Source organism: Quercus robur, chromosome 1, assembly GCF_932294415.1.
Source record: "Quercus robur chromosome 1, dhQueRobu3.1, whole genome shotgun sequence".
Lineage (NCBI taxonomy): Eukaryota > Viridiplantae > Streptophyta > Magnoliopsida > Fagales > Fagaceae > Quercus > Quercus robur.
Window position 1 is genome coordinate 11,795,649 of NC_065534.1, and position 21,078 is coordinate 11,816,726.

The 21,078-nt window shown below is 34.3% G+C and overlaps 3 protein-coding genes across 6 annotated transcripts; 2 read left to right on the forward strand and 1 right to left on the reverse strand.

Annotated features, from left to right (window-relative positions):
* The first annotated feature begins 1,054 nt into the window (after positions 1-1,054).
* LOC126720927 (5'-3' exoribonuclease 3-like) lies at positions 1,055-8,987 on the forward strand. Its single transcript, XM_050423843.1, has 23 exons — positions 1,055-1,475; positions 1,583-1,688; positions 1,864-1,940; positions 2,039-2,230; positions 2,377-2,496; positions 3,056-3,118; positions 3,708-3,857; positions 3,946-4,116; positions 4,687-4,764; positions 4,852-5,001; positions 5,091-5,207; positions 5,533-5,628; positions 5,748-5,843; positions 6,118-6,188; positions 6,287-6,415; positions 6,510-6,586; positions 6,664-6,704; positions 6,884-6,958; positions 7,052-7,182; positions 7,399-7,491; positions 7,582-7,657; positions 7,963-8,033; positions 8,119-8,987. Exons 1-23 carry the CDS (start codon positions 1,281-1,283, stop codon positions 8,792-8,794), a joined length of 3,051 nt encoding a protein of 1,016 aa, XP_050279800.1. The 5' UTR covers positions 1,055-1,280; the 3' UTR covers positions 8,795-8,987.
* A 633-nt stretch (positions 8,988-9,620) lies between these two features.
* Positions 9,621-14,515, reverse strand: LOC126720929 (pentatricopeptide repeat-containing protein At2g13600-like). 3 transcript variants are annotated; one of them, XM_050423859.1, is made up of 3 exons: positions 11,319-14,515; positions 11,126-11,222; positions 9,621-9,957 (listed from the first exon to the last, which is right to left on the reverse strand). In XM_050423859.1, the coding sequence occupies exon 1, from the start codon at positions 14,398-14,400 to the stop codon at positions 11,668-11,670; it is 2,733 nt and encodes a 910-aa protein (XP_050279816.1). In that variant the 5' UTR covers positions 14,401-14,515; the 3' UTR covers positions 9,621-9,957; positions 11,126-11,222; positions 11,319-11,667. The 3 variants fall into 3 exon arrangements, with proteins under 3 accessions (XP_050279816.1, XP_050279825.1, XP_050279814.1); XM_050423868.1 differs by adding an exon at positions 10,419-10,511 and having other exon boundaries at positions 11,126-14,515; XM_050423857.1 differs by having other exon boundaries at positions 11,126-14,515.
* Positions 14,516-15,296: 781 nt separating this feature from the next.
* LOC126720943 (uncharacterized) lies at positions 15,297-19,175 on the forward strand. Of its 2 annotated transcripts, none has more exons than XM_050423891.1 (2): positions 15,297-15,538; positions 18,691-19,175. In XM_050423891.1, the coding sequence occupies exon 2, from the start codon at positions 18,699-18,701 to the stop codon at positions 18,933-18,935; it is 237 nt and encodes a 78-aa protein (XP_050279848.1). In that variant the 5' UTR covers positions 15,297-15,538; positions 18,691-18,698; the 3' UTR covers positions 18,936-19,175. The 2 variants fall into 2 exon arrangements, with proteins under 2 accessions (XP_050279848.1, XP_050279838.1); XM_050423881.1 differs by having other exon boundaries at positions 15,314-15,538; positions 18,686-19,175.
* The last annotated feature ends 1,903 nt before the right edge of the window (positions 19,176-21,078 follow it).

Below are 21,078 nucleotides of genomic sequence, written 5' to 3' on the forward strand. Positions count from 1 at the left end.
GACTTTTTGTGCAATTTTGAGGTTTTTTATTTATTTATTTATTTGGGAACAAGGAGTAGAATCCTTCAGTAAATTATTTGGCGCAGAGGGCTTAGGCCTAGGAATACTTGGACTAGGATTGCTAACCTAAAGAGACTAGTTTAATGGGCCCTAAGCCCACACAATGTTTTGGGCCAATATAACTGATAGAGGAAGATCAGAATTCAGAATCATTAGCTCGGAGCAAGTTCTAACCCACTTTTTTACATTTTAAACAACTTTACACACATTTCAATACACTTTTTCACCCACACATATATCAAAAACATTCAAACAATATTATTCAAACTCTCCTACCAAACGGGCCCAGATGTCTTTTCTATTCTGTTTTTGCATATAGGATTTTTCACCCACACATATATCAAAAACACTCAAAACAACATTATTCAAACTCTCCTACCAAACGGCCCAGATGTCTTCTCTATTCTGTTTTTGCATATAGGATTTGTTGTAAAGAGAGTGGCTTGATCTTGACTGCTGTTGTACAAATGTGTTTTGGTTTCAATAAAAATTCTGAATAATCAAAAGCAAAAGGCAAGGACAGTTGTAATATATCATTTACTAGTACTACCACTTGCTTCAAAAGGAAGGGATAGAACTTTATTTCAATTTTCAAATATCGAATCTAACGCAGAGTAAAAGAACTTCTCAGCAAAAATTAAAAAAAAAAAAAAAACGCAAAGTAAAAGAAACAGAAGGGACAGATAAATTGCGGGAGACAAGAAGTCATGAACTTTTGCTCAAAAAAAAAAAAAAGTCATGAACTGTTCCAACCGGTGTCTTTACTTTGGAGTCATTGGTAATTTTTGGTATTGTAGCAAAAGAAAGAAAGCAAAAATAATAGTATTAACAATTTGTCACTTATAATTTACGTTAAAGGAATATGAAAATATCGTGCAATTTTTCTTTAATATCTGGCCAAAATTCTTCATGTTCTTTATTCGAACTTACAGATCTCTAGTACATTTGGGGCCCTTCACGAATAAATGTCCGACAAATTAATCAAAAGCACTGGTACATCAATAATGAATAGCTACATAGCTAGCTGAGAATTTTGGCTGCCTCTTCGTATATCGTAGCCACTATCTGATGCTTGGATTTTCTTCTTTATTGTTTTTTCATGGCCCTTCTATATATACGTCCATGTAACATAGGTCAGCCATTCTGTTATGCTCTTGTAGTCAGAGCCCAAGAGTTATCCAGAGAGAACCATTTCAGCTAAAGTGAGAGAGGACTGAGAGATGGGTGTGCCGTCGTTTTATCGATGGTTGATAAATAAGTACCCGAATGTTGTGGTTAAAGCCATTGAAGAGAGACAAGAACAAGACTCAGAGAAAATAGATACCACCTTGCCAAACCCAAATGGCATTGAGTTTGATAATCTCTACCTTGATATGAATGGGATTATCCACCCATGCTTCCACCCCGATGATCATGTTGGTTCATCTTCAGCTTATTTTGCATTGTACTTCATCGTTGATAACAGTGTATTTACATCTATAGTCTATTTATGTTTTTTTATTCCTTGTTATGTACATATCAGCCTAGCCCACCGGAAACCTTTGAAGAAGTCTTCAATAATATCTTTGAATACATTGATCGCCTTTTCAGCATTGTAAGACCAAGAAAGTTACTTTATATGGCCATCGGTGAGATTGATTTTCCTTCAACTTCAACATGTTCCTGACTTAAACTAATTGACAATAATTAGTTAACTATTGTGTTACTAATGCATTTTCATTTCAGCGTTTGACAAACACAATGCATTTTAGAGTATGAGTGTAGCCTTTGACATACACAAATTTTCAATGTATACATATGTAGATGGAGTTGCTCCACGGGCTAAAATGAATCAACAACGATGCAGACGTTTTCGGACTGCTAAGGACAATGAAATCGCTGTAGGTTTTCCTTCTTTTGAATTTGTGTCTAGAGTTGTGCTTTTCTATTTGATACACCATGTTCTTTTATCTTCATGTTGGCTACAATATATATACAGGCAGCCGAGGAAGAAAAGCTGAGAAGACAATTTGAAAGGGAAGGAAAACCGGTTCTTCCAAAACGTGAATCTGAAGTTTCAGATTCTAATATTATCACTCCAGGAACAGAATTTATGTACAAATTGTCAAAGGCCCTTGGAAGCTATATTAGTTCACGTATAAACAATGATCCAGGATGGAGAAACATCAAGGTTTTGTCCATATTATTTTTGAATACTAAATCATATTAGAGAACAGCATTTGTTACACTCAAGGGCATTTTGTTTTGGAGTTCCTTCATGCAACCTATGCCTACTTATCCTTTACTTCTTTATTTGATTCATATTTGTTCAAATAGGTTATCCTCTCTGATTCCAATGTTCCTGGTGAGGGAGAACACAAAGTTATGTCTTTTATACGCTATCAGCGGAATGTTAGTGGTTATGATCCAAATACCAGGCACTGCCTGTATGGTCTGGTATGAGAACTTTGCTAGTTTCTTTGTTTTGTATTGTCACATGTATATATATGTGCAATCATACGGGTTGGATTGAGGTTTCACCTTATAAAACTTTTTGTAATGTCATACAATTTAATAAATTTTTATTGAATGTGTATTTTGACAAATCTACCATTAAATTGCTTATTTTCTTTTTTCTTTTTTTTGTTATCCTCTATGCTTGAAAATTTTTTAAGTTGATTAGAAATCATAGCTATCTCATTTCTAAAATATTTAAATTTTTACATAAAATAAGAGTTTATGGATGATTAGCATGAAATATGCTGTTCATGTTATGTAAATCCAACAGTGAAAATTTTAATATACTAATCATATAAATAGTTTTCTAATGGTATAATGTTAACATAGAGTTACACTAACACTTGATATTGTTTTAAAAAAATAGAGTTACACTTGGATATAACTTTAATCCCAATTTTATATATAATGTCTCCTTCATCTCCTTGAACCTATTTACCATTCATCAGTTAATTTTATGTTTAAATGAATGATATTGTCATTTGATATTGGCATGCAGGATGCTGATCTGATAATGCTCGCTTTAGCAACACATGAAGTTCATTTTTCCATTTTGAGAGAGGTGAATTTGACTAGTTGTCACAGACACTTTACATTTTAGATATAATTCCTCTAATGATAAGTCATAGGGTGACTATTGAGATGTTACAATTTGGAGCAAAGGCCTAGTATGCTTGCCTCTTAATGGATGTTTTGATGTTTGGAGGGGTATCTCGTCCCGCGACCTTTCCCCGCTTCATTTAGAAATATCCAAACAAAGTGATTAATTAAACCACCCTGATCCCCTTCACTCTGCTCCCCTTTTGTCACCCTCTACTACTGTGAGATAATAAAATGCATAAAATGTTATTGATGTATTTTGTAAGTACCTAAACTTGAAGTAGGATAACAGATAACTTGTATTGGGCTGGGGCAAAATGACAGATTAATTACAGACAACCAAGAATGCTGCTTACCATTCATTTTAAGAATATACCAAGAACCTTGTCAATTGATTTAAATCCCACCTCCCTACTTGTTGTAACAATTGATTTTTTTTTTTTTTTTTTTTTTTAATTTCTCTAAAAAGTTTTGAGTCAAAGGATTATGTTTGTGGGATCTTTACATTTACATGTATTCTTAATTTTCATTTGTTGATATCATTAATATAGGATGTGCTACAAGCACAGCAACCAGTTGGTGAATCAGCTTCAGAAACAAGCCTCAAATTCGAGTCCGGCTTAGAGAAAATTGGAGGAGGATTGTTTAATTCTTCTAACGTGGTCAAGAAAAGTGCATCTTTGGCCAAGAAGCCTTATGGGGTATCATGATTTCCTTTGACCTCAGTTACTTGAGTCAAAAGCTTTGATATTCCATCCACTTACACTTTTGTTTCTGTCACATTTGCAGTTTCTACATGTATGGATTTTAAGGGAATATTTGGAGCTAGACATAAAAATAACTGATCCTCCTGAGAATTTCAAGTTTGACCTTGAGCGGATTGTTGATGACTTTGTCTTCATATGCTTTTTCGCAGGAAATGATTTCCTACCCCACATGCCTACTTTAGAACTTCATGAGGTTGTGTTGCCTTTTTCAATTTTCATTGCCAAACACCCTATCAGATGCATGAACTTCTGCCTTTTGATTGAAAACAAATAGATTAGTTAATCAGGAAGTATTTGCCTTTTCTAAATCAACAAGTGTCAATTTTAGGGTAATTAATCCTCAATCGAGGATTAAAGAAATATTTGAAGCACCTTTCTGTGTTGATGAATGACATTTTATCTCTTGAGATTTTTATTTATATAAAATAATATCCCGTGACCATTTATGTGCCATTACAGAATGAGTTGAAATATATTTATCTCTGTATTTGTATTTCTACATTCTCAAAAAAATTTATTATTGGAGTTTGTTGAAATAGCTGTTTCAAATAGATCAAATTAATATGAAAATATTTTTCAATGTCATTACACATTGATGCAATTCATGAGTAAGGAATTCAGGCAGAAAAAATAAACGTGAATAAGGTCTGATCAAGTGATACATGCACCCCTACTTGTTATATTCATATAATGAATCAATAAATGATTTTTATAGGTAAAATTTTAGAATTAAAGATAACTTATTTGTACCATCCTTTTTCAGGGTGCCATAGATTTGTTGATTTATGTTTACATGAAAGAGTTCAAGAACTTTGGTGGCTATCTTGTTGACATGAGCCGGGTAATACACACACTCTCTTATTGTAGTTTCTTTCCAATACTTGTTGTGTAGAGTTTAATTTATTTTCACATTTCCTTGTACTAAAAACCTGCTGAAGATAAAAGAGCAGGTTATATAAAATTATCCAGGGTTGAGAAGTTCATTCTTTTGGTTGGCTCATATGAAGATAAAATCTTCAAGAAAAGATTGGAATTGCGTAATCGCAAACTTAAACGGCTTTGCTATTATTTAGATGATGTGAGTAAACTTTTTTAATTAATTTTGAATAGCACTGTGCATTCTGCTCAAAGCTAATGGAAAATTTGCTAAACTGAATGCCTCTCTAGCAAGAAGATAATGAATGTGGCAATCTGGAGTTTCATCCTAGGGATAATGATCATGAAGAAGCATCAAGTTTCATAGGTTCAGCAACCGTGACAGTACAAAATGTATCATCTTTTGAGGTAAGTCATCTTTTTTCACAAAAGATAAAAATTCCATTATTATGAATACAGAGGTATATTTAAAATACCACTTAAGGAATTGGTTGTATTTTTTCTTTCACTTTTAAATTCAATAATTGCAATTTCTTAATTAAGACTGGCATGATAAAATTTGTAATCTGTTGTTGGTTAAGAGAAACTAAAATATCTTCTTTATATAAATAGATATTCCATTTATTTATATACCAAGAGAAAGAAAAAAATATCTCTGGTTATTATTTATTGTGATTTTATATAACCTTTCTCTGTCTTGATTAGTTTCTTTCTTTCTTTTCTGATGTTGCAGGTTATCAAAAATACGAAAGAGTTGAAAGAAAAGTTGAAATCCAACCTTCGCAAAAAGTTTGACTTATTTAAGAATGGCGGTCTGGGGACTGACAAAGTAATAATCACTTTTAGTGATACTTGTTGCTTGTTCTTCAAGTTCTCTTTAGAAGGCACATGCATGTCTGTTTTTCTAGATGCTTGATGGGTTTATTCTTATTCATTCCACATGCACAGGTGAGATTGGGGGACTCTGGTTGGAAAGACAGATACTACAAAGAGAAATTTTCTGCAGAAAGCTCTGGGGAAATTGAAAACCTTAGGAAAGAGATAGTAAGAATCAGCCATAGTAAATTTTTTCTTGTTTCTTCTGAAATTACAACACTTGCTACATCTTGAATTTATTAAGTGTCATGCAATGGTGATTTAAGCAGAGTGAATGAAGCTCAAATCAGTTGATGTTTGACTAAAGCTCCTCAATTTTCAGTTTTGTGGTCTTCAAATTAACCAATTCAATAAGACCTTACTTACTCCTTCCTATCATCCTCTTCTATTGGAATGAATTAATATACTCCTAAATTTTTTACTTCTTTCTTGATACTTGAAGGTTAAGAACTACACTGAAGGACTATTGTGGGTTCTACTATATTATTTTTCAGGAGTCCCATCATGGACATGGTAAGACAATTCTATGAGATGAAGTGCCCCATTAACAATGGTACTTAATGATGTAAGGAAATTTACTAATCAATGATCTTAACTGAATTATGCTACAGGTTTTATCCGTACCACTATGGACCCTCTGCTTCAGATTTGAAGGGCCTTGCTCAAGTTAGAGTAAAGTTTAAAAAGGGTTACCCTTTCAAACCATTTGATCAATTATTGTCTGTCCTACCTCCACCGAGGTAACTCCAATTTCCTGTTTCTTCTTCATTTTAGATTTTTTTTTTTTTTTTTTGGTGCATAGTTAAACAATTAACCAAATGTGCTCCTATGTAGTGCTCATGCACTTCCTAAAGTTTATCACGCTCTTATGACAAATGAAGAGTCTAACATCATTGATTTTTATCCTACAGGTAGTCTCTTTTTTTGAGTTGGTTAGTTCCAATGAATTTTATATTAAAGTTAACCTTTTTCTTTGTTTTATTCTTAGATTTTGACGTCGATACGGATGGAAAGCGATTTATGTGGCAGGTTTGTTTGCTTATGTTTCTTATCTTTTTCACTTGCCTATTGTCCTCAAATTTTATGATTTCATTCAATAATGTGTCCTAAAAGGGCACATCAACTCTGCAGGTACTTCGTTTTACATATTCAATAGTGAAGTAGTGTTATGTGCTATGTTCTTATCTTTTTCTTTTTTCTCATTGCAGGGAATCTGCAAGCTTCCTTTTATAGAGGAAGGACGCCTTCTAGATGAAACGAAAGATCTAGAGAAGGATCTATCAGTATGAGACTGTATTATAGGCTCTTGAATAAAAGGGAATTTTGGAACTATTGACAATTATGTTTTTATTATTTTCAAACTTGATGTTGTATAGGAGGTTGAAGCAATGAGGAACAGAAACAGTGCTGACCGGTTATATGTGAGTAGCACATGCAAGTTGGCATCTCAAGTTTTGTCTCTCACTCCAATGCAAAATGAATCGGTCAAGATAGATACCAGTTTGAGGTTGGTGAATTCTTGTGCTAGGTTGCTATTTTCTTGAGCTTGGACTGTAGAGTTGCAAATCTAATACAGCTACTATAGTAATTACCCTGGGTAGAAGAATTGCAAATATGTGATAAATCGGTCAAGATAGATACTGTTTTATTTAGCTTGGATTATATTCTTGTTCACAAATGTACTCCCCGCAGATCTTTTACATGTTCTCTTTTTACCTGTCAGTGATGGTATCAGTGGTTCTATACGTCACCTTAATCAGGATACTGAAAGGGATCAGGGAGAAGTCCATTGCAACATTGAAGAGAACTGTGTTTTGTAAGGCAATAAAGTTTATAGCACTTTTTTTTTCAGTCTTAATTCTTTTTCTGTTGGCTTCCTCTGATATTACTTGAATTTATCTTGCAGATGTGTATCTTTTGAGATGCCTGATGGTAATGCACATTTTCCTCGTTTACTTGATGGTGTAATCATTCCAGAGAAGGTATTTCGGTTTCAAAATAAGGAGCTTTGTATTGACTTCAACCCAAATTTTCCCGCGCATAAAATTCTATTTATGATATCTGTTGAAAGAGGCAGTAGTTAGCATTTGCTATTCTTACCTCCCAATAAAGTTTTAGTAATTCTTTTCTCTTTCCGCATAGTTCCAAATCAAAACCTTTTAATTAAGTTAAATGATAAACTAAATTTTAGTTTAATACACATTTCCATTTATTATTATTGACTATATCAACATGGAAAAGGAAGCGACTAGGAATTTATTATAAAACCATATTCTTATGGGTACAGACTATTACTGAAGATGATATTTTGGAAACAGAACTCTGGCATGAATACCAGGGTAACAAACCCCCCTCAAGGTATGATATCTCATTTCTTGCTTTCTCTTTATTGCGCCCTTTCTATTTTTTCCCCTATATTTGGTGAGTAGGATGAGAATTACAGACCGCAGCAGCACCAAGGGTGTAGAAAAGCAGATAATGGCACTCAAGAAGGCTATTGCAGGAGATTTATGCCAGACTCATCTACTGAGGTGGTACATAAACAAGCTGATCATGGATGGGGCGCTGGTAGAGGGAAACAAAATGATAGTTCCAATATTAGTAAACATATTGAGAGCACCATTGGGAGAATTCAGCTCAAAGATGGTGAAAGAATTGTGTTACCTAGCTCTTCTTTTGTCGAACAGAATAGTACCAGATCAAGTTGGAATGCTGAAAAGGGTTACAGTCATCCTGTTAGCTCAAGTAGTAACTTAAACAACAGGTCATCCAATTACAATGGTACTTGTGCTTTGAATCAGAAATGGAAGCCAGTGGGTATTGATATTAGTAAAAAAGAAGGCTTCACGGACAAGGATTTGAAAAATTCAGGGTCCAACGAAGGGTTCAGGCCATATGGAAGGACTCAGTTGCTGAACAACAACAATTTCTGGCAGTCTAGGACAGATTCAACAAATGACAGAAACAATGCCTGGCATCAGAAGATAAATGCCGGTGCTACTCCTAGTAATGACCAACAGAGGGGGAGACAGGGCTCTACAGATTATACGCCCAATCCTAATAACATGCAAGTACGTGGCAGAGGCCAAAATGTTACCGAAAGTAGCAATCGTTGGTAGTTACATCCCAAACTTCTGGCAATTACCAAACTTCTTTTTCTTTGTGTCTGTGCAATAATGCTATTCAATGACAAGGCCAGCATCATCAATTACATGTACTAACCTGGTGCTTTTGTAACATTTACTCTTTTTTCTTCTCATTGTTTTCAAATTTTACTCTTATTGATTTCAAGTTTATTTGCCTTTTTTGGCTTTCACATGGGTAAGATTGCTACAATTCAACTAATCTTACGTTAGGAATTGTCTTGCCCCTAAGATGACTGTTATATGCATGATCAACCTACCTTCATTTAGGATTCTTTAATGTGGCTTATGGCTTAGGCTTGAAGGCCAAATTATTGAATAAAGATATTAAATTCCAATTGGTTAGAAAATTGGCTCATATTCTTCAGTGACTATCACTATCAGTTACAAATGTGTTAGTATGCTTGATTAATTTTTGTTGCAGGTATGTGCAATTAGCACCATAAAGATTAATGGAAGTAATACAAAAAATGCAAATAAACCCCTGAGCTCATACAAAAATTCCAATTGTTTCACCCTTGGCATCTCTTACAATAGTGCTGATATTTATTATGTCATCATTGACATGGAATCATAGCCATAATGTGCTCTTTTAAAACTCACTTATTAGTTCAATGGAGACTTGATATGTGAAAACTTCATTCTCTCCCAAGTGCAAATCTTCAAGTTCTCTTAAACATGAAAATACATAAACTTCTAGCACTGGACACATTCAGATTATTAAATGAAAATTAAAATAAGATAAGCCCTTTCTAGTCTTCTTCTAAATTTGTTTGGTTGCATTATCGGAAATAGAAGATAGTGTAATAGAATAAGAAATCATATTCATCTGATAGGTCACAACCTGTATCAAGGAAATCAAACCTAGAATAGTTGGAACAAATCCAGACAAAGTACTTCTTAAGAACTAGATACAATCCATTAAAAATTGATAATTAACTGAATTAGTATGTGTGCATACATACACTCCGCTATATGAAGCATCAGCAGTCACTTAATGCTTAACATCAGCAGCCGCTTTATGCTGCTCTGGATTTAATAAATCAGCCTAGTCCTCAGATCAGCCTCTCATACACCTGAAGCAGCATTTTTATTTCCAAGGTTGAAGGAAAAGAATACTCAAGTTACTCTGATGTAACCTTCAAAACAAGAAACCAGGCATATATTTGATTTAGAAATTAGGCTCAATATATAAAACTATTATAAATATAAAGAATAAGAAACGGTATTAATTCTATAAGAACAAAATTTTAAAAATAAAATTCTCAAACAGGTATTAATATTTTTAAGGTATGCAGTTTGATATACTTGCACCATGTTAGAAAAAGATATTTCTAAGACACCCCAGTTACTTCGAGATTATCAGAACTGGAGACAACCAGCAAAGTTGCCAATCTGCTATACAAAGATTTTTAAATTGAAAAAGCTACTCCCTAAGAAACTGGAGTCATTTAAAAAAAATCAAATCAAATCGGCCTGCTGTGCAAGGAGTACCAAACTCCAATGAAATCTTTCTCTAGCATATTCTGCTGTCAAAGAGAGTTTTGTAAGGAAGAGATTACCAAAACTCTACTTATAAATAAATAAATAAAGAGATTACTGAAACTCTGCAGAAATCTCTTCAGCATATACTTCTGTCAAAGAGAGAAACTCTGGCATTAAAGAGATGGGAAAGTTCTACTCTTGCTGAAATCTGAAGAAGAAAAGCATCAAAAAATTATTGTTTTGCTGGAATACGAAGAAAAAGAGAAGAAAAAATGATTGGAGAAGGAGAAAAAGCTGCTCGACAGGTAGGAACTTGCAGGTAGACTTAAAGTCTCAAGAAAAATTTATTATTCTTGTATTTTACATGACTTTCATTACTGCCATGCTTGTTTAGACTTAGCATTTCATGAATCCACAGAAAACATGACAACCATTTAATACTACATCATGATTTGATGGCCCAAAGCTTCAAGTATTGCTTACACTATGAAGTAATCAATCATGAAATCACATTGCACAATTAGAACTCAGACAACCTATCGTTTTTAATTTTGTAAAGTACAATTGATCTAGAACCCATATATATCAAATTAACATCGACTATGATCATTTGCTTGCAAATTTAATGTTTGTCAGAAACCATCAATATATTTGTAGTTGTAATCATTACGCTCTTGATCAGTAACTTCAGAGTTCTAATTGAAGCAATGGCTTTAAGATCAACCACTTGATTGATAAGCCAAATTTTGTGCTTAAGTTCACTCAGGAATCAATTCATATGCTTCTTTTAGGTACATATAAAATAGAAAAAGATGAAGATACCTTTCTCTCTTCATGATCTTGTGATCAAGGATGAAGAGCTTCCCTTTCATATAATCATAAACTCAGGATCCTCTTCCAGGGCTTTCTTATGAAGTACCTCAATCATGAAACAGAAAATACAGGATAAACAAACCAAAAACATCACAAGGAAATCTAACACAAAGAAGACTGCTTTCCTTGAGGGTTTACTTACATCTTTACCAGCCTTGTCTTCCTAGCCTAGAGAGCAATCTCTCACTGATGTCCCCATCAAAAACAAAAAGAGTATGAAGAGGAAGGCTTGAGGGCTTGAAAACTTGTCACTTGCATCTTGGGTTCTGACCAAGCTGCAAGACTTATCTTTTTCTCTTTTTTTTGGTATAAGTTCTGCAAGACTTATCTATTCTATTCACTTTCTTTTCCCTCTTCAATTGAAATAACAAAAATATAGTGGCACACGGACACAATTGAGAGGGGGAAAAATTAATGTACTGGTTCCTCTAAATAAAATAAATTAGTACATTACCAGTAGGTTTCACAAGAGCAAAATCGATACCTTCAGATTACCAGTAATCTCCACAAGAGCAAAATCCATTCTTGAAATGATGAAATCGGTATCCATCACGCACTATAAGTTCCCTTGAGGTAACAAGGGAAATCAGCTTTATTGTCAGGTGACAATCATTGCATACTCGAAGATTCTTCATTACATGGATAGGCATCCAAGTAGGCAAATTAATCAAACCAAATGCCACTGCAAGTTTCTCACTGTGGTAGCCTTGTCCACGAAGTGACCTAATTGCATTTTTGTAGTTTCCTGTATCTTCTATCTTCTTCATCATCTCCTCCAACTTTCTGTAAATATCCTTGATTTGTGGGTGATTAGTCTCATCTACAGTGAATACATGTACCCTGTTTTCTACCTCTATCCAGCTACAACCAGGATTCTTTCGTATTCCTTTCTCTCTCATCAGTTTTCTCACATCTGCAACACTTTCTAACTTGCCAGAATCTAAATATATATTTGCTAGAAGGATGTAACTTCCAGATTCTTCCACATCAAACTCAAGTAAATTCCTCACTGCAACTTCTGCTAATTTAGATTCACAATGGGTCCGACAAGCGCCAAGGAGAGCCCCCCAAATAGCAGCATTTGGCTTAAAAGGCATTCCATCAATCAAATTCTTGGCCTCCTCAAGTAACCCAGCCCGACCAAGCAGATCCACCATACAAGAAAAATGTTCAGATGTTGGAGAGATACCAAAATCCTCAGTCATGGAATAAAAGTATTGCTTCCCTTCTGTTACAAGCCCTGCATGGCTACAACCTGATAGAACAGATACATAGCTTATATGATCAGGTGAGCATTTCATCTCCAACATATTCTCAAAAATCTCTATAACTTTCCTACCTTGACCATTTTGAGCATATCCCGCCATTATCGCATTCCAAGAAATCACATTTTTCTCGTGTATCAAATCAAAGACTTTTTGTGCTTCTTCAATTCGTCCACACCTTGAATACATAGTAACAACACTATTTGCAACTGAAACATTAGAACCAAACCCTAATTTTTCAGCTTGAGATACAATTTGGATACCAAGTTTTAGTATTGCTAGATCAGCACAGGCACTAATTGAAGTTGCAAAAGTGACCCAATCAGGCTTAACTCCTTGCCTTTGCATCAAAGTATACAATTTGAGACCTTCTTCCCAAAAACCATGTTGAGTATATGTGCCTAACATTGAATTCCAAGTTATGACATTCTGCTCTGGCATTTGATCAAAACATTGTCGAGCTTTTTCAATATCACCAATCTTAGAAAATGCAGTGATCATTGCTGTCCGTGATATTATATCTCTTATTGGCATCAGTTCAAATGCATGATTCGCTTCCTGTACATTTCCACACTTTGTGTACATCGTAACTAAAGCATTTCCTATAGCAACAGAGGAATCCATTCCAGTCTTGATTGTATATCCATGTAGCTGCTCCCCAATTGAAACATACTTTTGACCTGAACAAACCCCCAGAATCGTTGCAAGAGTAAACTCATCCAAGGAAATAGGAGCCTCTCTCATTTGATTAAACAGTTCCAAAGCTTCTTCCTCTAACCCAAAATGTGCAAGTCCACTAATTAAAGAAGTCCAAGAAACTGCATTGTGTTCTGTTAAGCTATCAAAGATCTGCCTAGCAAATTCTAAGCATCCACATTTTGCATACATATCAACCAAACCACTACCAACTAGAACATCAATAGTCGGCTCCATTCGAACAATCCGAGCATGCAAATGGGTACCCCATTCAAGATCATATATACTTGTGCAAGCGCTAAGTACACTGGCATATGTCATGGAATTCGGTCTAACACCTTGACTCCACATCTCAACAAAAGTACCAAGGCTCTGAACCCCAAAGCCATGTTGAGAGAAGATCGATATCATCGTGTTCCAAGACACGGAGTCACGTTCAGGCATCTGGTTGAACAAGTCGAAAGCCCTTCCAACCCCATACAATTTGGAATATCCATAGATCATACTGTTCCAACAAAACAAACTTGGATTTGGGATCCTCAAAAACACTCTCTCAGCATAACTCACTTTTCCAGACTTAATATACATATCCATTATTGAATTCTGAATAGCCATATACACATTGCTTCCAAAATCAAACTTCTCCACAAGACCATGTAATTGTAGAGCCAACTTCATGTATGCGAGACTGCCACCAGCCTTCATTGCACAAGTGAAAGAAAACGGATCATTAACACAATTACCATCCTGTACCATCGAAACAAACATATTTAAAGTTTTTTCTGGTTGACCATTACGGAAATAGCCCGACATCATCACAGTCCAAGAAACAGAGTCTCTTTCAGGCATTTCATCAAACACCTTCTCTGCTTCACTCATCCGACCCAAATCAGCAAACCCACTAATCATCGTGTTCCAACTAAAAACATTACGATACTCAATGTTGTTGAAAACCCAACAAGCATCGTCGATGAGATTGCAATTGGAGTACAAATGCAAGAGATGGTTTTGAAGGAAAACGGAAGAGTCAAGGCCAGTGGATATAAGCTGTGCATGGAGTTTTTGAGCAATGGGTGTGGACTTGATGGAAGCACAGGCTTTCATGGCCTCGTAGAACTTTTGGGATAGTTCCATATAAGACAATTGTGCTAAGGGGTCGTGGAAGAGAACGAGTTTTGTGGAGAGGTTTTGTTGTTGGTTTGAGACATGGCGTATGAGTATGCGTGAGAGTTGTGGAAGACAGTGGTTTAGAGTGAGGAACATTTGGAAGTGAAGGACTGTTGTAGCTTTGAGATCTCATTTGATTGTCAGTTGAGACTTGAGACTTGAGACAATCATAAGGTGTTTGTTTAGATTTCTTCTTCTTCTTTTTGAAGTACCCGCCGCGCGGGTATACATTCATAATAACAAAGATAAATGTTAATATAAAAGGCAAATGTTACCGAATAGGAACTATTTTTAAAAATATTTTATAAAAAAATTATAAAAGTTTTTAGATAATTTTTAATATTTTTCACCAAAGTGGTGTTAAATTTTTTTTTTTTGATATGATTTACTAATAATTTTCCTGAGAACACCTATTAATATGACCTTAAAACATAAATAAATAAAAAACAAGTTAAGTTTTTTTAAGTAGACATACACATGTTGCACACAAATTACACTTATCCTTGTTTCACATAAAGTGTTTTTGAACTTGAAAAAAAAACTTGTGTTGTGTGTAATAGTGTGCAATGTGTAATAAATATTGCCCATAAAGTAAATAGCACAGAGTGATAATAATTAAAAATAGCTAAAATCATGTTTTCAAAACATTATCTTCTTAAAAAAAAAAAAAAATTTGTTTTCAAAACTCTATTTCGTGTTTTCAGCTAGAATATATATAAGCCGTTTATAACTTACCGTATGCAATATTTAGTTAGAATAAAAATGATTATCCATTTAGTTAGAGTATTCGCGTATATCTATTTCAGCATAAGAATATATATTGTTTTTTGTTTTACCCATTACTTTTCAAAAAAACACACATTATATTATCTTTTTTACTCTACACATTTAATTAAAATATTTTTTTATCAATTTTTTATTATTCTTTTAAATCACCTCTCTTTGTTACGAACCATGTATTTAACAATTAGCGTAACAATAATCCAAATTTACACAAATTTACATATATGGATATGAGTGATTTTTGGAGCTAATGTGCAAAATTTATGAGTCCTCTATGCTATTGGATATCCATAAAGCAAATTACCTTATCCAACTGTGTCCCTATGGTACTCTCTTTCTCTCAAATCTATTCGATTATCTGATTTTTCAGTGTCTACTCTAGACTGTCGCAACCCCTCTCTCTCTCTCTCTCTCTCTCTACGATTGACATTGATTGTCAGCATATTTCCAGGTATTGGCTCTACTTTCATATTAAATTTTTAATTTTTTAATTATTATTACACATGAACCCGTTGGGTTTTAACCCCACAGCCTCGCCCTCCACCTTAACTTTTCTAAATTTGGTGTGGGCTTTCGATCTAGATGAGTTCTCTGATTGAAATTGTATATGGGTTTTTGTCTCTATTTTTTGTTTGAATTGAATCCGTGGTGCTGTGTATTGGTTTTATAGTGTGGATTGGTTATTCATCTGCATTTCAATTTACTTGAATTCTTATAGCTGGTGTAAACCATAATTTTTATTTGTGGTAATGATTTGTTTTATGGGTTATGATTGGAATTGTACTTGACTTTCACTCAATCCACTTCTATATACTCTTTTTGTTAATTTTGATGGCTATGTTGTTTTTTGTTGTATATTTGTGTGTTTGGTTTCACTACAGAATTTGTTTTGGTAGTTGGATTTTAGTGTTTGTTAAAGGTTCATGCTTTTTTGTTCTGAATTGCTAATTTGCTAATAATGCCATTTCGTGTCGAATTTTTGAACTTTTTTTGAGAACTGATTAGAAAGAACTTTTGAACTTGAACTGATGAAAGTGTTAGCAATATTACAAAACTCTAACTTGCTTGTGATGAATCAAGTAGTATGCATCACTTTCTATTCTGCCTATGCAACTTAAAAAGGTAAAGATGTGCCACATCTAACCTAACTATATTGTTTCTTAGTGCTATGCAAACCTTAGATTTTCTGTGCTCACCCTAGATTTTTTTTTTTTTTTTTTTTTAATTGTAACTGTAGTCCTGTTCGAGAAGACTGGAACCATTTATGACCCCTCCAAACTTTGCCCATTTGCCACCCCTAGCCCTATGGGTGGCTTTGTTGGCTGGTGCTTCTTCTGCAGTTCTAGTATCTTTGATAATCTTCTGCAGTTCTAGTACTAGTAGTAAGGTTCAACGCCTACCCGCACTTGCTTATTTCACTTTCTTCTTCCTCTTCCTCTGAGATGACGAACCAAAAAGCAGTGAAATCATTATCACAAACCAAAAATTTTATTTAGTTAATGTAATAAATTAAACACCTTAAACAATTTTAATCCTTAATAACAAAAAACAATTAGGGCTTAAAACTGTTTGTTATCTTTGTTGTCCTATGGAAAATTTAATAAATAAAGAAAAAAAAAAAGGTGAAGAATTAAACTTCATCATAAGTTAAAAAGTTGTCCATATAATGACATAATGTATCCTAAATTTTCACTCAAGCCCTTCAAAAGGGAGGATTGAAATCCTAATTCAAAAGCAAATTATCTTAAATTGTCACTCTTATAAATAGTAGCCCCTATTGATGAAATGATGAGGGTGTGTCTTGCTGAAAATTAAATTTGAATAGGAAATTCTTTGCCTTTTCATGATAGGTATCCCTCAATACTTAGTGACCATTACTAGTTAAGAAATTCAATTATTTTTTTCTTTTATAAAAAATTAAAATGGAAAAGTGTGATGGATTGTTAACATTTATGCATTTATCAAAACAAGAAATTGTTAACATTTATGCATTACACATGAATGATTTTCTTTGATCTGTTTTGTTGGCCTAGGGACACTGAACTCATAGCTTAGATTGTACCATATGCCAACAACTCAACAATTTCCTGTTTCAGACTACACAATGCTAAGATGCATGCCATACACTGTTTATATTGTTGAGGTTATCGAATGGTCAATGTGATATTTTTAGTTCTTTTATTTGTATCTATCCACTCTAAACTATAGAAGTAGTGCACCCTAAACTTCAAAATTTTACAATCAATACTCAAATTTGAGAATATTTTGTGATATCCACCCACCATCCGAATTATAGTCCAAATTAACGATTAGCTTTGCAAATGCTCTCATAGTTTATGGTGTACATTGTAATTACTCTCATGAAATTGTTAATTTTGACACTAAGTTAGATGTTGGGTGGACATTGCAAAGTAATATTGAATTAGGGTATTGATTACAAAATTTTAAAGTTTAAGGTGCACATTGCAAATATCCCTTATAGTTTAGGCTGGATGATTGGAATTAACTTAGTTATTTTGCCTCATGTTGCCAATTGCTGGACATTAACAGGAGTTGTTCTGTAATTCTGTCAATGCCTTATATCTCATTTGCTTTCTTCACATCCAACAAATGATCAAAGTAAATCTCTGGGAATTGAAACTTTGATGCAACCCTCTATGAATTTTGTAGGCCTGGAAAGCGATTTCCACTATGTAGCCAATGTAGGTGGAGGGTGAATTTCTCTAATATTTGGAATATGCTTCCAGCTTGTTTGACGTGGTTAATTTTGCGTTAGCGTAATAATTGTACTTTTGAAGATATTGTGATATCAGTAGATCTTTTGAGGCTTATATTAGTTGGGACCTTATTTCAGTGGGATAGAATGGATTTTACACATTGTATTTCCATTTCTAAATTTCTTATTTCTATTCGTATCTCTTCTTGAGTTACTTGTATTCGTTTTAAGTTCTGAGTGTTCACCATTGTGAACATGATGTCCTTTTTATGAAATAAATCTTTGATTACCTATAAAAAAAGGTGGAGGGTGAAGTTGTGGGTTGATCAAAACCCATTGGGTGCTACTGTAACTTACCAATAATAAAAAGAATTTACTTTGTAGATTTTTTTGCTTTCATAGATTTCCAATGCCTAAGAATTGAAATCTTGGGTGACAATGACTGAATTTACTTCATTGCAAAGGAAAAGTGACCAATAGAAAGTCAAAGGATTTCAGTAGTTTGGAATGCCATAACTCATTTCTTGTCTCTGTACTGCTGCCTCAAACCCTTAGCTTTGTCCTGGATCCTCTCTTGTCAATTCTATACACACTCTCTCTCTCTACTGCATGATTCTCAACCAAAATTTTTAGTTGTGACTCCAAGAATCTTGTCAAGGTACTGGTTTTTAATGGGGTAATCAGATGTGACCGCACAAGTTGCTACATTCATTCATTGGTCTGTGAGAATATTGTGGATTGTTGTAATGAATATGCAATGCTGGTGGCTCCCTCATAAACAGTTGTTAACAAGAATTGTTAGCTAAGGTTCAATTCTTGTTTTGTTGTGTTGATGTATATAATATGCCTCTTGTCGATTGATTTAATTTATTCATCTTTCAGGGTAGGCCTTAGTATGGGAAATAAACCTGTGAAGCAACAAGAAAGGGAAGAGATACTATTGAAAGTTGTGCCTCCTTTGGATCATGCATATGTTAGATGGCTTGCTCGGGACATCGAGAGAATTCATGGCTTTACTCCAAAAAACCCTTCTGCTGTGAAGCCACCAGAACATTATATGGAATACATGCGCTTGAATGGATGGTTGGATGTAAACTTGGATGATCCTGATCTGGCCCATTTATTCAAGTAGGTGATTATCTACTTAGTTGAGAATCTAAAAACATGACCAATGCTAGCTATAGTTGGATAGTAAGTACTGGTTGTTTAGGATGTTGTTGAATGGGGTTGAGATAGACCTTAACTTATAAGAAGGTTTTCTGATGGTATGAGCTTTTAAACAGCATGTCATATGATTCATATCTCATTGTATCTAATTTGAATTTCACTCGTACAGCAAAATATGTAATAAATGTCTCCCTTTTTTCTTTTCTTTTTATGTGTGTGGTTGGAACACACCAGTGTGTGAGAGAGCATTTTCGTCTGATTATGTGTAAAACCCATGAGAATGCTCTTACATCGCTTTATAATTAATGATGGTCTAACTTGGACCACAACGTCCGGAGTCAAACTTTTTCCAACATCAATTAATGCCACAGTGACCCATTCTTTAAATAATAAACAACTGTTGTTTTAATGTACTAGTAGCGGACTTTTCTTCCTATTTTTTCAGACAAATTGAATCACGTTGGGGACAATTTGAGCACCTCAATTGTCACTTCATCTAAACCATTATAAAGTATTCTTCATTGTCAGCCTTTACTCACCGCCACCGCTACCGCCACTTTGGCCTTTCTTTATAATTATACATACCTATATTATAAAGGATTTTGCTGATGTGTGTTTTAAGGATACATAATAATTTTTTTTTAAAAAAATTAAAAAAATATTGACAATTTTTTCAATTTCAGAAAAAATGTTTCCGAAAATAAATATTTTAATGTGTGTCCTACTCGCCGCCACCGCCACTTTCGCATTTCTTTATAATTATACATACCTATATTATAAAGGATTTTGCTGATGTGTGTTTTAAGGACACACAATAATTTACTTTTTTGGAAATTGAAAAAATATTGACAGTTTTTTCAATTTCTGAAAAAATGTTTCCAAAAATAAATATTTTAATGTGTGCCCTAAGGGCACATATTAACCGAACCCTATTATAAATTATCCTTTATTCAAAAAGTGTAGGTTGAATAAACAAAATTTTCAATTAAATAATACGGTTTTAAAGTACATTTTTTAACCTTGAAATTTGATGTTATTTTCAATTTGTTCATTTTCTTTTCAAAATTTCCGTTTGATTATATATATATATATATATATATATATTAAGTATTAACCCTACCGTTTATTTCTATTAGTAATCTTGTGACACTTAACGTTATTTTAGTAATGTGTATTAATTAATGAATGTTACTTATCTAGCACTTAACGATCATATTGCAAATAAAAATGAACGATATGACCAATATAAAAGAAAATCAAACATGAAATGTAAAAATAAAAATTTTAAAACCTAAGAGGCCAAAATGGAAACACCCTCACCATTAAGGACGCAAAATGTACTTTACTTCAATTCTAAATATGAATAACACAATTGTAGGGACACGATTTTTAACGACCCAAGAATGACGTTGGGCTCGTGTGTAAAGGGCCCGAACAATATGATTTGTAGAGAGTGGGTTTGGAAAGGCTTGCCTTTGGGCGCTGGGTTTCGGTCTGGTCCCGATTTCGTGAGCGATCATACAAAGATGAGTTCGGATTGCATAACTGAGCCTTGCATCAATGTAGTTTGAAAGGTTTGACTCCTCGGAATTAGTCCGAGGAGCATTACATTCTCACCATTCCTCATTTTTCTTCCTTCTTTTCCCGGGGCGCCTTCCCTCCCCCCACTCTTTCTCCTCCTTTTTTCCCTTTTATACTAGTATTCGATTTCCCTTCTTCATCTACGTGTCAGTTTCTCCTTATTTGGGGCAGTTACTCGTCCTATCAATCTTCACGTCAGAGTGGTTGGGAAAAACTGGATAGCATGGTATGGGATATGGGTTTGTCAAGTGCTGGGCTCCACGTTATGGTGTTGGCAGCTTTCTAGCTTGTATTGCTCTTGTACTGAGTTTGTCATTTTTTTCAGGCGTTTTGTGAGGCGTTGAGCGTGAGGTTGTCCTCGGCTATATTATTGGGCCATCAAGGGGTTCTCCTCATACCTCCTCGGCAGTAGGGCTCCTCGGCTTGGGTTTTGGGCCATTAATGTGAAGTGGGCCGGGGTTCCACATTTCAGGCCCCACAACAATTCTTTCACATTTCAGGGTATTGTTTTTATTCCCTTCGTCTCA

What these genes read in the sequence shown, in the direction of transcription:
- LOC126720927 (XM_050423843.1), top strand. Translation starts at nt 1,281, where the DNA reads ATGGGTGTGCCGTCGTTTTATCGATGGTTGATAAATAAGTACCCGAAT. An exon ending in GCTTCCACCCCGATGATCAT is followed by an intron (nt 1,476 to 1,582) that starts GTTGGTTCATCT and finishes TGTACATATCAG; the next exon opens with CCTAGCCCACCGGAAACCTT. An exon ending in TGGCCAAGAAGCCTTATGGG is followed by an intron (nt 3,858 to 3,945) that starts GTATCATGATTT and finishes TCACATTTGCAG; the next exon opens with TTTCTACATGTATGGATTTT.
- LOC126720929 (XM_050423859.1), bottom strand. Translation starts at nt 14,400, where the DNA reads ATGTTCCTCACTCTAAACCACTGTCTTCCACAACTCTCACGCATACTC.
- LOC126720943 (XM_050423891.1), top strand. Translation starts at nt 18,699, where the DNA reads ATGGGAAATAAACCTGTGAAGCAACAAGAAAGGGAAGAGATACTATTG.